Here is a 14,906-nt window from a genome sequence, read left to right as displayed (position 1 = left end):
TCCTATTTCCCTTTAGAGCTGGATCCCACAGCAGATATTTAGGCTGAGTTGGAATTCTGTGGCATATGGTCCTTCCTCATTGTGATCTCCTGGCCACGCCACCATGAAAGCCAGCACCCAGGGACTCAAGGGTCTGTTTACACGTGGCTTCATTGCACCCTATTCTCAGGTAAATACGTTCAGAAAATGAAAAATTGCCGCAGGACACACACACACACAGTCGTAGCCTTCTGTCCTGACAACTCACTGTGTTTTCAATGCTTCAGTTATTAGTGTTTTCTTTTGAGGACACTAGCATGCCTGTGGTGACTAAGAATGGCCAAGAGTGACCATATGATGCTTAATGCAAGAGGAGGTGCCGAGCTAGAGAAACGGTAACAGATTTCAAAACCAACAGCTGATATTTCAAGAACTGATAAGGTCTGGGCTTCCGGTCAAAGTGTGTTATTCCCAGCCGAGCCTCATAACCAAATCCCATTTCTTGGAAGTCGTGCTCCTTAAAAACATGCTACATTCCGTTTCTTTTTAATCTCGTCACGTTTTATAATCTATTTTGTGCGTGTGTGCACGTACCACCTAGTGTGCGTGTCACACATGGGTTGGTCACAGCAGAACTAGCCGGAGCTGATGTTCTTCCTTCCCTTGTGTGGTTCGTTCCAGGGGACTGGACTCCATCAGGCTGGGTAAGGGCTTTCATCCTGGGAGCATCTCACCCACACTATTTTAGATTTTCATAGGAAAGCTGAAATAAGATAAATCCGAATGGCCTATCCAGTGTTTCCTACAGCTGTGGGGCCGTGTTCAATACCTACTAACCCATCTGATACTTACCCCTTAACAAACGAGTTTAAGGTACCATCTGACCTCACTGGTAAATTCTTGGCTCCCAACACGACCAAACACAGTTGACCGTTAAGCGCTAGCTGACCTGTTTCGGAAGGAAAGTCAGAACTCAGGTTAAGCCTATTTATGTGTGTGCACGTGTGTGTGTGTGTGCGCGCGCGCACACGCGCGCACCAGGCATAATCAACACAGAAAACAGTAGCTCCCTGAGGAGCTACAGCCTCCAGGCCTCAGGAGACTCAGGGAAGGCACACACTTTCCCAGTGTTTCACCGGCTTGGCCCACACACTGCCTTTAGGGCCAGCATGCAGACAGAAGGGAAGCATGTGTAAAATGTCAGGCCGGTGGCAGTCAGTCACACAGAAGATTGGGAAGCCGGGGGAGGGGTGTGTGTGCAAGCTGACTGTAGTTGAGGTTTGAGAAGGGAGCAAGAAACTGGTCTTCTGGTGTGTTCCCGGCCCTGGGAGCTCCGATCAGAATGTCCTATTCCTGCCAAGGTCACCCCACTGCCCTTTGTCATTCTGAGCTCTCTGTGTCCTTCTGTACCCTCATAGCATGTGCAGACCTTGCATTATCCAAGTTAAATACCTGGAAGCTATGCCCTTGACCCACTCCATCCCAATCTCTCTGAACCTCCAACTCCTACGGCCCTAGAAGTTCTCTCGGTCCTCAAAGAGCCAAGTCAACCTCTGGAGGCATGCTTTCGCAGTGTCCCCTTTCATCAACAGGGCCACTGGAGACTGGCCAGTCTATACTTTAGAGAGGATGAGGTGTTTCCTGGAGGCCTTCCCTATTCTGCTCACCCAGGCTCCCTCAAGCCACGAGCTCCGGTGGGCAGGGGGAAATCTTTCGTCTACCTCGAACTCTCTGCCCCACCCCACCCCCAGGCTTGGGGAACAGTGACACAAACAGATATTCACAGGGCTGGAGGTCACCAACCTTCTTGGGCCTCCTGGAGCTTTCTTGGCCCTGCGGGAAGGACCAGTTTGGCTCGAACAGCAAGTTCTCCATTATTCTGAGGAATATTCTCTTCATACTTCTCAGCCTGAGGGTGAGGCACGGAGGTCAGAAGCAGGATCCTTCCCGAGGCACCTCAGAACCACCCAACTGTACTGTGCATGTATGAGCTCCGTCCACAAATGCCCCAGCCCCCACAGACCCTCTCAAGGCCTAGGGGTGGGATGGGCATGCCTGATGGACTAGTCTTACACCATACTGACATCCCTGCCACCCTCCACCCCTCAGCATGGGAGGAGCAATTCACTCCCTCAGAACATCAGAAACCATGGCGAATAGCATGCCTCCAGGAAGCCTGGACAATGGTGAACTTGAAACCAACCAAAGTCCCATCTACCACCTGGCACTCAGAGAGCCTGGAGCTACCCTCCCATGCCAACATCTCCTTCAGGCGCTGAGGGCAGAAAGCATTGCACACTGTGTCTGAAGCCACAGGCGATACAGCTCTGTAAGCTGTGGGTGTCTAACCCCTGTGGAGACACCATTCGGTCTACAGAAATGGCTTCTCTGGTGATGAGTGATTTGGTCAGGAAGTGGATGAAAAAAGCCCAGAGAGGGTCTGATCTTGAGTCTGATGGAGCTTCCATCTCAGGTGTGGAGAGGTGTACTGGGAGGGAAAGTCACTGACAGAAGAGAGAAGCTATTCTCAGGGTTCCAGCACTCCTAGAAGCCTGCATGGGGGGCCAGCTACCATCTGCACTGAAGCATCCAACAGGTCCTTGGGTGCCAACTGGGACAGGGACCGTCAAAGCCTAGGAACCAAATACCAGCCCCTGAATGCCCCAGGGCTGGAGCCCCGTGGCAGGCCTGTGGGCATTCGTTCCCTGTTGAGTGATAGGATGTTTCTCTCAGTCGGCATCAGGTAGGGTGACTTTAGCTTGGCATTCTGCTGCTAGCCCATTCTCCAAAGGAGGCTGAGTGGGAGACCCGTGGATGTGCTAGCCAGGTTCATGCTGCCAGTGGGGTGGGGACAGGTGGGAGGAGGCTTGTCCTCAGGAACATGAGTGAGCTCATGGAGACTGGGCACGCTCAGCCCCTGAGGCAGTTTGAGTGAAAACTGTCACTCCATCAGTTCAGGAATTTAAACACTTGGTCCTCAGCTGGTGGTATGGTTTGGGGAGGTTACAGAACTTTGGGGATGTGGAGCCTTGTTTGAAAATGAAGAGTGTCCCAGGGTGGGGGGGAGGGGAGGAAGGAGGGTTCCAGATGATAGTTTGAACCCTCAGCCCACATCTGGTTTGCCCATGTGCCCTTGAAATGTGATCTCCGAGCTTCCTGCCCCTGCTGTTTTCCACCATGACTCTGGTGGATTATCCCTGTGGAGTCAGCCACAATAAACATTAAGTTGCTCCTGGTCAAAGCGTTTTATCACAGCCACAGAAAAGTAACAAAAAGACACACCTTGGCCCGAAGGGGGTACCATCTGGCATTCTGGGCGGTACTGTCCTCAAAGTCCCATGTGGCCAGAGGGAGGATCACCTCTCCAAGGAACACCCTCCGGGCAAGCGTACCTAGGTGCCACACAGAGACCTGCAGCCTCCGGGTCACCAGCTGGGCAGGGTCCACCTGATACTGCAGATTACAAGGACAAGGTTGTTAGCCAGGTCTCCTAGAACCACCTCCAGGCCTGCACAGGCCGAGCCCCGAGACCGGGCTGCAGCCAGAGTCCAGGTGTAGCCAGGGGGGGCCAAGCTGCTTGGATCCAGTGGCCAGGACAGATCTCTTTGCCCTCTTGCCAGGTAGCTTGTGTCTCCCCCTCTCCCCACCCCAGCCCTGTCCTCAGCCCCTCCCACCCCTATTCCCACCGGACACCCTTTCCTATTTCTCAGAATGTGGCCAAGAAGAAGGCCTTTGCCTAGCTCAGGGTTGCTGGAGATAAAAGTAAGCACCTGTCAACCCAGAGTTTGTCCTTCCACAGGGCCACCCTGCACCAAGCCAGTATTGGCCCAAAATACTAAAGCTCAGACTTGATTTCTAAAAATGAAGAAGGCCCGAGTTCAATTCCCAGCACCCACATGGTGGCTCACAACCATCTCTAATGGAGTCCGATGTCCTCTTCTGGTGTGTGTGAAGACAACTGTCTACTCATATAAATAAAATAATAAATATTTTTTTAAATGCAGTAGGACCATAACTGGATATAAAAGACATGTTTGCTACTCATCAGATCCTAGTACCACTGTAAAAATAAATAAGCAAACAAGCAAACAAACAAATAATTCCATCCTCAGTACCACAATTAGCAAATGAATGAATGAATGAGCGTTCATGTCAATATGTTTACCTTGGATAGAAATGTATGTGAGAAGAACGTGGGAACAGAGATCGGGACTCTAGGTGACACACGCCCTTCTGCAGGCTGTGCCCCGGTGTTGGGCCCTCCACCTGGGTCTCTGAGAACCTCGATTTCAGTGCGCACATCACGATTTCTCCAACAATGGATACAAAGGGTGCGCTACCGGGCCCTCGTCTCATACCACACATCTTTGGCCTCCACAAGTACAAGTGAGGTCAAGACCATGAGTCACAGAGTCATTCATTGAAGGAGGGTGTGGCCCTCAGCCTGGAAGCCATCGGTGGTGGGCGGCACTGCCACCCACACATCCAGCCTGACCTCCCACGGTTGACCTTTGCACCATGCTGCCTACTGTAGGGCGTGTGTGTGTGTGTGTGTGTGTGTGTGTGTGTGAGCGTGCACTTTGGTTGGATTTTGTGGCACTCTCTGCACCTTTCTTTCCCTTTGAGGGACAAAATGGGAAGGAGACAGGAACTAGAACACTGTCCGCATTTGCAGACAGAGAGGGGTGGTAGTGACGAGTGCTGTCCCCTGACCCTACCCATCTGACTGGCCTTTTCTTCCCTCTGGGATTTCTGTGGTTAGATGGGTCTAAGTCACCCTTTTTTTTTTTTAGCCCTGGCTGTCCTGGAACTCACTCTGTAGACCAGGCTGGCCTCGAACTCAGAAATCTGCCTGCCTCTGACTCCCAAGTGCTGGGATTAAAGGCATGTGCCACCGCTCTTAAGCCGTGTTCCCACCCTACAGCCCTTGGCCATCTCACTGTGTAACTCGGGCTAGCCTGGAACTCACTATGTAGACTGGGCTAGCCTCGGACTCACAGCAGTCACTTGCCTCTGCCTCCTATGTGCTGGGATTGAAGGTCTGTGTTACTACGCTGGCTCCCTGCTCCATTTCTCTCTGTCAGCCAAGGGGCCCCATCATCCTGCTAACTCATCCTGCCTCCTCCTCCCTCAGTCAGTTAAGCCCTGACCGCAGGGCTGTGCTTGCTGTGCTGTGAGAAGCTGGTCCTCGAATAGTGAATGGGCCACAGTGTCACCTGAGGGCCACTCCCTGACCGCTCACTCAGCAGGCACTTGCGGGGCTTCCTCAGACACGGAGGCATTTCCTGGATCCCCGATGGCTGTTCACCCCTAGCGGATGGACAGGACTTCTCTCCCCAGGAGCTTAACGCACTGGTCAGACAAGAACTAGCTTCTATGGTGTATGCTCTCCAAAGCCTGCACCGGTGGCCTGGGGCTGCTACAGACTATGGGGTCTGACAACATCAGAGAACAAGAGCCGACAAGGACCAAACACTCAATTCTACTGTCTCCGGACCCCTCACATTCCCATTCAGAGAGTCTCAAAGGGAGTAGAAACCTCCCCGGAACCCAGAGGGAACCCCAAGAAACATTCTGTCCAGAACACTGTGATGTCTGGATTTTAGAGGCTTACCTGTGTGTGTGTGTGTGTGTGTGTGTGTGTATGAATGTGTGTATGCATGTTTTCTATGTGTGTGTGCACTGAGTATGGTATGTGTACATAGTGGGGGGTAGTATATAGTATATGATGTATGTAATATGTCTATGGTATATCTATGTGTTACAATATGTATTTGTGTAGGTGATTAGTGTGGGGGGGTATGTGTGATGTGTGTGTGTGTGGTATATGTGTGTGTGTGGTATATGTGTGTGTGTGATATATGTGTGGTATGTGTGGTGTATGTATGATGTGTGTGTGGTGTGTGTGTGTGTGGTGTGTGTGTGGTGTGTGTGTGTGTGGTGTGTGTGTGTGATATATGTGTGGTGTGTGTGGTCTGTAGTGTATGTATATAGTCTGTCTATGTGTTTTTGTATATATTTGTATAGGTGTACACTGTGTGTGGCATGTATATAGTATGTCTGCGTACTATAGTATGTATGCATTTGTATAGGTGTGCAGTGTGCGTGGTGTGTAGTGTATGATGTATATAGTATGTCTGCGTACTATCGTATGTATTTGTATAGGCGTGCAGTGTGTGTGGTGTATAGTGTATGATGTATATAGTATGTCTGCTTACTATTGTATATATTTGTATAGGTGTGCAGTGTGTGTGGTGTGTAGTGTATGATGTATATAGTATGTCTGCATACTATCGTATGTATTTGTATAGGTGTGCAGTGTGTGTGGTGTGTAGTGTATGATGTATATAGTATGTCTGCGTACTATCGTATATATTTGTATAGGTGTGCAGTGTGTGTGGTGTGTAGTGTATGATGTATATAGTATGTCTGCGTACTATTGTATATATTTGTATAGGTGTGCAGTGTGTGTGGTGTGTAGTGTATGATGTATATAGTATGTCTGCGTACTATTGTATATATTTGTATAGGTGTGCAGTGTGTGTGGTGTGTAGTGTATGATGTATATAGTATGTCTGCGTACTATAGTATGTATATATTTGTATAGATGTGCAGTGTGTGTGGTGTGTATTATATGATGTATATAGTATGTCTGCATACTATCGTATATATTTGTATAGGTGTATATGCAGAGGTGTGTGTGGATATGGAGGCCAGAGATTGACACCAAATGTCTTCCTCAATCGATCTCCATTTCCTCTTTTGAGACAGGATCTCTCAGCTTAGCCTAAAGCTGATTGGCTGACTGACAGGTGAGCTGCAGGGACCCCCTGCTTCTGGTCCCAAGCACACACGTGTCACCACTGTCTTTCTACGTGGGTACTGGGTCCCCATGTTCATGTGGCAGGCCCCCTAGCAGTTCAGTCATCTCCCTAGCCCAAACCTCAACACTGAAGACAAGATGGGGTGTGATCGTGTGGGACAGCTGTCCACTCACACAGAGGGGAGGCTCTCAAGGCCATCTTTCCTTAGTTTTACCAACCCCCTGGATGCCAGACCCAAACAGAAGTAAAGCACCATTTCCTACCACTTTCTTAAAAGATTGGCTTGGAACTCACAATGTCTTGAACTCACAAAGATCAGCCTGTCTCTGTCTCCCTAGTGCTGACTCCCATGCCTGACTGCAGGAGTGTCTTCAAGAATAAGTTTGGTCTGTGTTAGGACACTGTAAAATTAAGTTAAAGGCATTATCCTTTCATATGGATCTAAAAGATTCCCGAAGACCATAAAATATTTCTTTTATTTCTTTTATGTATTATGAGTACACTGTAATTGTCTTCAGACACACCAGAAGAGGGCATCAGATCCCATTACAGATGGTTGTGAGCTACCATGTGGTTGCTGGGAATTGAACTCAGGACCTCTGGGAGAGCAGTCAGTGCTCTTAACCTCTGAGCCACCTCTCCAGCCCACCCATAAAATATTTCTAACAGACTATAATTGTGGTTTCTTTTAGGTCTTGCGTGGTAATTTAAATAAAGCAGGTAAGACTTTTTAAGTTGAATTATATAATCAAATACTTATCTAAAACAGTTCACATCTAATTTCTTGGGCAAGGAAATTACAGAAAATACCTTATTAGACTTATGATTACTATTTCAATATCAACCGGGCAGCACATATTTTCAAAAGTCTCCCAGCGAGCCATCAGCCTGTGTATTCACGCAAGGCTATAGTGATTTGCATGTGGGTGGCCAGCAGAGCAGACTCTGTGGGAATAGGGCATTTCAGGCCCTGCCCATACCTGCTGAGTCAGAATCCGCAATTTAAAAACAAAACATGGGATTCCTACCCCCACGAACCTTCCCAGGACAGCCTCTCCATTGTGAGTTCCCGCTAAGCTTCCCAAACTCCCTAAGTCTAATTTCCCGTTGGCAAGTGAAGAGTCTAATTCTACCCTCAGTGCGTACATGAAGCATCTGGCCAGAGCAGAGGCCAGGAAACAATGGCTGTTATTATTATTTTAATGAATTCAAGGCGCTGTTCAGCCCCCATATGACCCGACTGCCCCTACTTGCCAAGAAAGGCAGACAAAGCCCTCTTCCCTTGATGGTGCCAGACAGCAGGACTTGGGAGCTGCCAGTCCTGGCGGGGATTTCCTTAGGTCCAGGCTGCCCTTGGGTGAAGTGGCCACAGCCCATGGTAGGACTTTCTCGACCTCAGATGAGATCCCAAGGCTCTGGCTCTGCTCTAAAGCATAATCCTACTTTTTAATAGCACAGAAAATAAAAATTCAAATGATTTCTTTATAATTTTTGTCTTAGCTTTGTGTATGTGTGATATGTACATAATGTGTGTATATGCCGTTTATATGATGGGTGTATAGGATGTGTGTGTGGGATGTGTATGTAGGGTGTGTGTATAGGATGGGTGTGTAGGGTATGTGTGTAGGATGGGTGTGTAGGGTGTGTGTGTAGGATGTGTGTGGGGGATGTGCGTGTAGGATGTGTGTATAGGATGACTGTGTAGGGTGTGTGTAGGATGTATGTGTAGGATGGGTGTGTAAGGTATGTATGTAGGATGTATGTGTAGGATGTGTGTGTAGGATGTGTGTGTAGGATGGATGTGTAGGATGGGTGTGTAGGGTGTGTGTGTAGGATGTGTGTATAGGATGACTGTGTAGGGTATGTGTGTAGGATGGGTATGTAGGGGGTATGTAGGATATGTGTGTAGAATGTGTGTGTAGGATATGTGTGTAGGATGTGTGTATAGGATGACTGTGTAGGGTGTGTGTAGGATGTGTGTGTAGGATGGGTGTGTAAGGTATATATGTAGGATGTGTGTGTAGGATGTGTGTGTAGGATGGATGTGTAGGATGGGTGTATAGGGTATGTGTGTAGGATGTGTGTGTAGGATGTGTGTATAGGATGACTGTGTAGGGTGTGTGTAGGATGGGTGCGTAGGATGGGTGTGTAAGGTATGTATGTAGGATGTGTGTGTAGGATGTGTGTGTAGGATGGATGTGTAGGATGGGTGTGTAGGGTATGTGTGTAGGATGCGTGTGTAGGATGCGTGTGTAGGATGTGTGTGTAGGATGCGTGTGTAGGATGAGTGTGTAGGATTGTGTGTGTATAGGATGTGTATTTAGGGTGTGTATGTAGGATGTGTGTGTGGGATGTGTGTGTGGGATGTGTGTGTAGGATGGGTATGTAGGATGATGTGTAGGGTGTGAATATAGGATTGTGTGGGGGATGTGTGTGTAGGATGTGTGTGTAGGATGGGTATGTAGGATGATGTGTAGGGTGTGTGTATAGGATGTGGGGGGGATGTGTGTGTAGAATGGGTGTATAGGGTGTGTGTGTATAGGATGGGTGTGTGGGATGGGTGTGTAAGGTTTGTGTATAGGACGTGTGTGTAGGATGTGTGTGTGGGATGTATATCTACACATGAAGGACATACATGTGAGTCCATGCACTTGCATGGGCACCTATGAAGGTCAGAGGACAGTCTCATCCCTTATCTTCGTCGTCCACCTTGTTTGAGACGGGGTCTCTTGTCTTGCCACTGTGTCACCAGGCTAGCTGGCCTGCCTGCTTCTAAGGACTCTGTCCCCACCTCCCATCTCACTATAGGACACCGAGATCACAGCAAATGGCACACATCTGGCTTTATGTGAATTCTGGAGACTTTTACCTTCTGAGCCATCTCCTGGTCCTATAATTTGTTCTTTTATAAAAGGGACAGATTTCTCATTTAAAAAAGAAGAAGAAACCTATGGCTTTCATCTACTCCGATAAAGAGGCACTGCTAGGAAGACTGAAACCCAGCAGCTCCATTCCCAGAATCCTCTGCTCAAGAACACTGCTCTGACATTCAGGCGAACGTTACAAGACAAACCAATCTTTCAAGTCTGTCCTGTGCCCAGTTTTTAGCTTGAGACGTGCATTTTCTTAGAAATCATTAATCCAAAGCTGTTTCGGAGTCTGGCAGAGTCCAAAGGCTGACATCAGCGTTCTGTCAGCTGGACACTGATTGACAGAACCATGAAGAAATGTAGAGGTGTCTGCAGTTCTATGTAACTGACTCAAGAGTTACAAAGAGACATGCTGGACTCTGATCCTAGGCCCAGCCCGGGGTGGGGAGGACTCAGGAATGTTTTCCCGCCTGGCACCTACCTTTAAGGTTTCTTCGAAAGTCGGGTCCAGAGTGTTCCTTTGGACTCTTGTCTTGCGCTTTCCCTGGGAGGACCTGTCAGGAAGCAGGTAGGTCTTGACATACCTAGTGGGCAGAGGCAGAAGGGCAAAGGGAGACTCAGCATGAGAAGGACAGAATTCAGGGATGCAGAACGCCAGCACCAGTGGATTCTCTGCCCTGCTTCCCTGCTGGACCTTGAGTTGATGGCAAAGTTCAGTGCATTCGAACTTAAGAGAGAGGGGGGAGGGGGAGGGAGAGGGCGGGAGGTAGGTAGGGGGAGAGAGAGAGAGAGAGAGAGAGAGAGAGAGAGAGAGAGAGCCTTAGGATTTTATTGCTGTGAACACACACCATGACCAAGGCAAGTCTTTTTTTTTTTTTTTTTACTATTTGAAGATATTTATTTAATTGATTTATTTATCATATGTAAGTACACTGTAGCTATCTTCAAACACCAGAAGAGGGTGTCAGATCTCTTTATGGATGGTTGTGAGCCACCATATGGGTGCTGGGATTTGAACTCATGACCTTTGGAAGAGCAATGCTCTTACCCGCTGAGCCATCTCTCCAGCCCCAAGGCAAGTCTTATAAGGACAACATTTAATTGGGGCTGGTTTATAGGTTCAGAGGTTCAGTCCATTATCAAGGTGGGGTGGCGGCATTCAGGCAGGCATGGTGCAGGCAGAGCTGGGAGTTCTACATCTTCATCTGAAGGCTGCTAGGAGAAGACTGGCTTCCAGGGAGCTAGAGTGAGGGTCTTAAAGCCCACGCCAGTGACACACCTACTCCAACAAGGTCACACCCACTCCGACAAGGGCACATCTTCTAATTATGCCACTCCCTGGGCTGAGCATGTACAAACATAAGAATGTCTAATGTCTTTCTTGGTTTTTTTAGGGGGGAGGATTTGGTTTTTGTCCAGACAGGGTTTCTCTGTGTAGCCCTGGCTGTCCTGGAACTCACTCTGTAGACCAGGCTGGCCTCGAACTCAGAAATCCGCCTGCCTCTGCTTCCCAAGTGCTGGGATTACAGGCGTGCGCCACCACCGCCCGGCTCTAATGTCTTTCTTAATCGTCCTTTACTGTTGCCGCCATCATCATCATCATCCTCACCATCATCATCCTCATCATCACCATCACCACCACCTCTTCTAGACTGATTTGCGAGCCCCAGAGCTTTTCCTGTCTCTACTTCTTTATCCCCGGGATTGCGGACGTGCATCAACACGCACAGCTTTTTACGTGGACGTCAGGTTCCCATGCCTGCAGAGCTGTTTACTGACTGAGACACCCTACACCCTACACCCTACACCCCACTCTGGGCCGAGTGCTGCGTGAGAAACTTCTGATTCACACAGTTTTCGCCAGGCGTTGAGCAAGTAACCTTGCGGGATGCCCTTAAGGCTGCGGGCCTCAATCTCAGAAATCCGCCTGCCTTTGCCTCCTAAGTACTGGGATTAAAGGCGTGCGCCACTACTGCCCATCTTTACCATGACTCTTTAGCCTCTAAAGATTCTTTTAGCCTCTAAAGAATCTTTTTTTAAAAAAAATATTTATTTATTTATGTATATGAGTACACTGTAGCTGTACAGATGGGTGTGAGCCATCATGTGTTTGCTAGGGATTGAATTCAAGACCTCTGCTCGCTCCGGCCCCGCAAAGATTTATTTATTATTATATCTAAGTACACAGTAGGTGTTTTCAGACACACCAGAAGAGGGCGTCAGATCTCATTACAGACGGTGGTGAGCCACCATGTGGTTGCTGGGAATTGAAATCAGAATCTTTGGAAGAGTAGTCAGTGCTCTTAACGGCTGAGCCATCTCTCAAGCCCACCTCCAAAGATTCTTTATGTCTTAGTTTTTGCTATTATAAATGAGTCTATGTTGCCGACACATGAATGCAATGGCAACAAAACTAGAAATGACAAGGTGTGTGCTAATAAGCACTTTCCACTGGGCTAAATAAATCCCCAGCCCGTAAGAATGCTGTCAGCAGGGCGGTGTTGGCGCACACCTGTAATCCCAGCACTTGGAAGGCAGAGGCAGGCAAATTTCTGAGTTCGAAGCCAGCCTGGTCTACAGAGTGAGTTCCAGGACAGCCAGGGCTATACAGAGAAACCCTGTCTTGAAAAAAAACAAATCCAAAAAACAAACAAACAAAAAAAAAAAAAAGAAAGAAAGAAAAGAAGAAAAGAATGCTGTCAGCTTTAATAGATCAGGCCAAATTCAAGCTCTTTAAAATAAAAAGGACTATCTAGAAGCCAGGCTCTGTAGCACATGCCTTTAATCCCACCACTTGGGAGGTAGAGGCAGGCATATATCTGTGAGTTACTAGCCTGGTCTACAAAGTAAGTCCCAGACAGCCAGGGTTGTTACACAGAGATGCTCTGTCCCAAGAAACATACAAGTCAGCAAATGAAACAGAACAAAGCAATAAGAACTATTTGGTTTCTCTCCTGATATTAATATTTATCTTTTTCTCTCTATCTTGATAGATTAGCTACAGGTTTTCCAATATCACTAACAATTACAAACCATTACATTTGGTTTTCTATTTATCTATACAATTCTTATCCTTAAAATCAATTTGCTCTTTCTCAAGTATTTTAAGGTTACAGTTTAGATAAGTAATTTTCAGTCTTTCTCCTTTGTAAATATAAGTATTACTTTGGTTAAATACCTCAGATTTTGAAGTGTGAAAGTCAGGGTTTTTTTTTTTTAGAACCAAGGCTATTCCAGATCCCTGGGGCTATGTTAGCCACAGAGGACAAAAGCTGACACCAGGTAATAAGGGGATTTTTATGAAAAATTGTAATATAAATTTTATAAATTTGTATTTTGAGGAGCAGGCACGACTGAGGAGCTATTGAAGGCTTCGAAATGAAGGAGAGTTTGATTAGATCATCAATCTATTATTTTTCCTACCATCACTTACAAGCCAGTAATTGGAACAATTTAGAGGGGAAAAGTCCTTGCCTTAAGCCATACCAGAAAACTAATTATTCTACTTCTGAGATGATCTAAGTGCAACACACGCACACACATTGCACTTGGATCCTAAGCCCTGAGTCCAATTTCCAGCAACCACATGATGGCTCGCAACCATGCATAATGGGATCTTCTGGCATGCAGGTATATATGCAGATAGATCACTCATACATAAAGAAATTAGTCTTAAAGAAAATGGCTTAGAAAATTTATCACACCAAATTCTCTCCAGAAAAACTCACCACAAATAACCTAAAAGTTAAGGAATAACTAGAATAAGTCATGTAAAAAAAAATATATATATATATATAACAGATGCAGAACTTTTAAAACCCTCATCTAAGCCAGGTGGTGGTGGCACACGCCTTTAATCCTAGCACTTGGGAGGCAGAGGTAGGCAGATTTCTGAGTTTGAGGCCAGCCTGGTCTACAGAGTAAGTTCTAGAACAGCCAGAGCTATATAGAGAAACCCTGTCTCGAAAAAACAAACAAACAAACAAACAAACAAAACCCTCATCTAAACAAGGGATCCAGTCTATCTTAAATAGGGTTTTAAATAGAGCTGAGGTCTTGCTCAGTGGTGGAGTATGTATGTGCCCAGCATGTATGAGAAACAAAGTCACAGTGCTGGAGACAGATAAGTTCAGCAGTAGATGACATGGTTTGTATCAATCACACACACACACACACACACACAAGCGCACAAGCAAACAACAAAAACAAAAACAATCCAAACCACGGCCCAAGGATATGAACGGAAAGAACCTTTGCTCATTGATCTCTGCTAACTTTCACCTTTTGATAACAGTGATATTTATTTTTAGTCAGTGGGGGAAATTTTTTAAAAGATTAAATTTATGAGGGGCTGGGGAGACAGTTCAGGGGTCAAGGATATTGGTGCTTCATGGAGGGTCTGGGCTCAGTTCCCAGTGCCCACACAGTGACTCCAGTTCTGTGGGGTCCAACACCCTCGCTCCTGGGGTTTTGAAAGAGAATGGCCCCCATATATTTGAGTGTTTGGTCCCCAGTTGGTAACCCTTCCCTGTTTGGGAAGGATTAGGAGGTGTGGCTCCGTTGGAGGAGGTGTGTCACTGGGGGCAGACTTTGAGTTTTCAAAAGACTTGTGTCAATTCCATCTCAATCAGTCAATCTCTCTCCCTCCCCCTCCCTTCCCCTCTTCCTCCCTCTTTGCCCTATGGCTGTGGGTTGATATGTGAGCTCTAAGCCTTTCCTTTGCTAGTCCATCATGGAGTCTAACCCTCTGAAACTACAAGCCTTGTTCATAGTGCTTTATCACAGAAATAGAAAAGGAGTTAAACTGGGCAGCGGTGGCACTTGGGAGGCAGAGGCAGGCAGATTTATGAGTTCAAGTCAGAAATCTGGTCTACAGAGTGGGTTCAGGACAGCCAGGGCTACACAGAGAAACCCTGTCTCGAAAAAACCAAAAACCAAAAAAAGAAAGAAAGAAAGAAAGAAAGAAAGAAAGAAAGAAAGAAAGAAGGAAAGAAGGAAAGAAGGAAAGAAAGAAAAGGAGTTAAGACACATGGGCATGGCACACATGTGACACACATACATACATGCAGGCAAAACATCCATACATATAATAATAGATCTTCAAAAATTAAATAAAGAATTATGTGAAGGAAGATGGCGAATTTTTTCCTGTATGAAATCAAACTTGCAACACCCTTTTCTGAAGGTCTCCCTTCCGCACGGATTAAGCTGTAGTACCTTCATACACATCGAA

At 47.0% G+C, this 14,906-nt stretch overlaps 1 protein-coding gene across 2 annotated transcripts in view; it reads right to left on the bottom strand.

The window, feature by feature from the left end:
• Nucleotides 1–14,906, bottom strand: part of Sytl3 (synaptotagmin like 3) — a 73,116-nt gene that overhangs the window by 1,761 nt on the left and 56,449 nt on the right. For both annotated transcript variants that reach the window (XM_052169891.1, XM_052169893.1), the window contains exons 11-14: nt 10,155–10,257; nt 3,262–3,432; nt 1,783–1,888; nt 832–928 (exon numbers count right to left, since the gene is read on the bottom strand). In XM_052169891.1, coding sequence (XP_052025851.1) covers nt 832–928; nt 1,783–1,888; nt 3,262–3,432; nt 10,155–10,257 — 477 coding nt within the window. The remainder of the gene's footprint in view (nt 1–831; nt 929–1,782; nt 1,889–3,261; nt 3,433–10,154; nt 10,258–14,906) is intronic.

The sequence above is a fragment of the Apodemus sylvaticus genome, chromosome 23, assembly GCF_947179515.1.
Source record: "Apodemus sylvaticus chromosome 23, mApoSyl1.1, whole genome shotgun sequence".
In the NCBI taxonomy this organism is placed as follows: domain Eukaryota; kingdom Metazoa; phylum Chordata; class Mammalia; order Rodentia; family Muridae; genus Apodemus; species Apodemus sylvaticus.
This window is presented reverse-complemented; position numbering and strand designations above follow the sequence as displayed.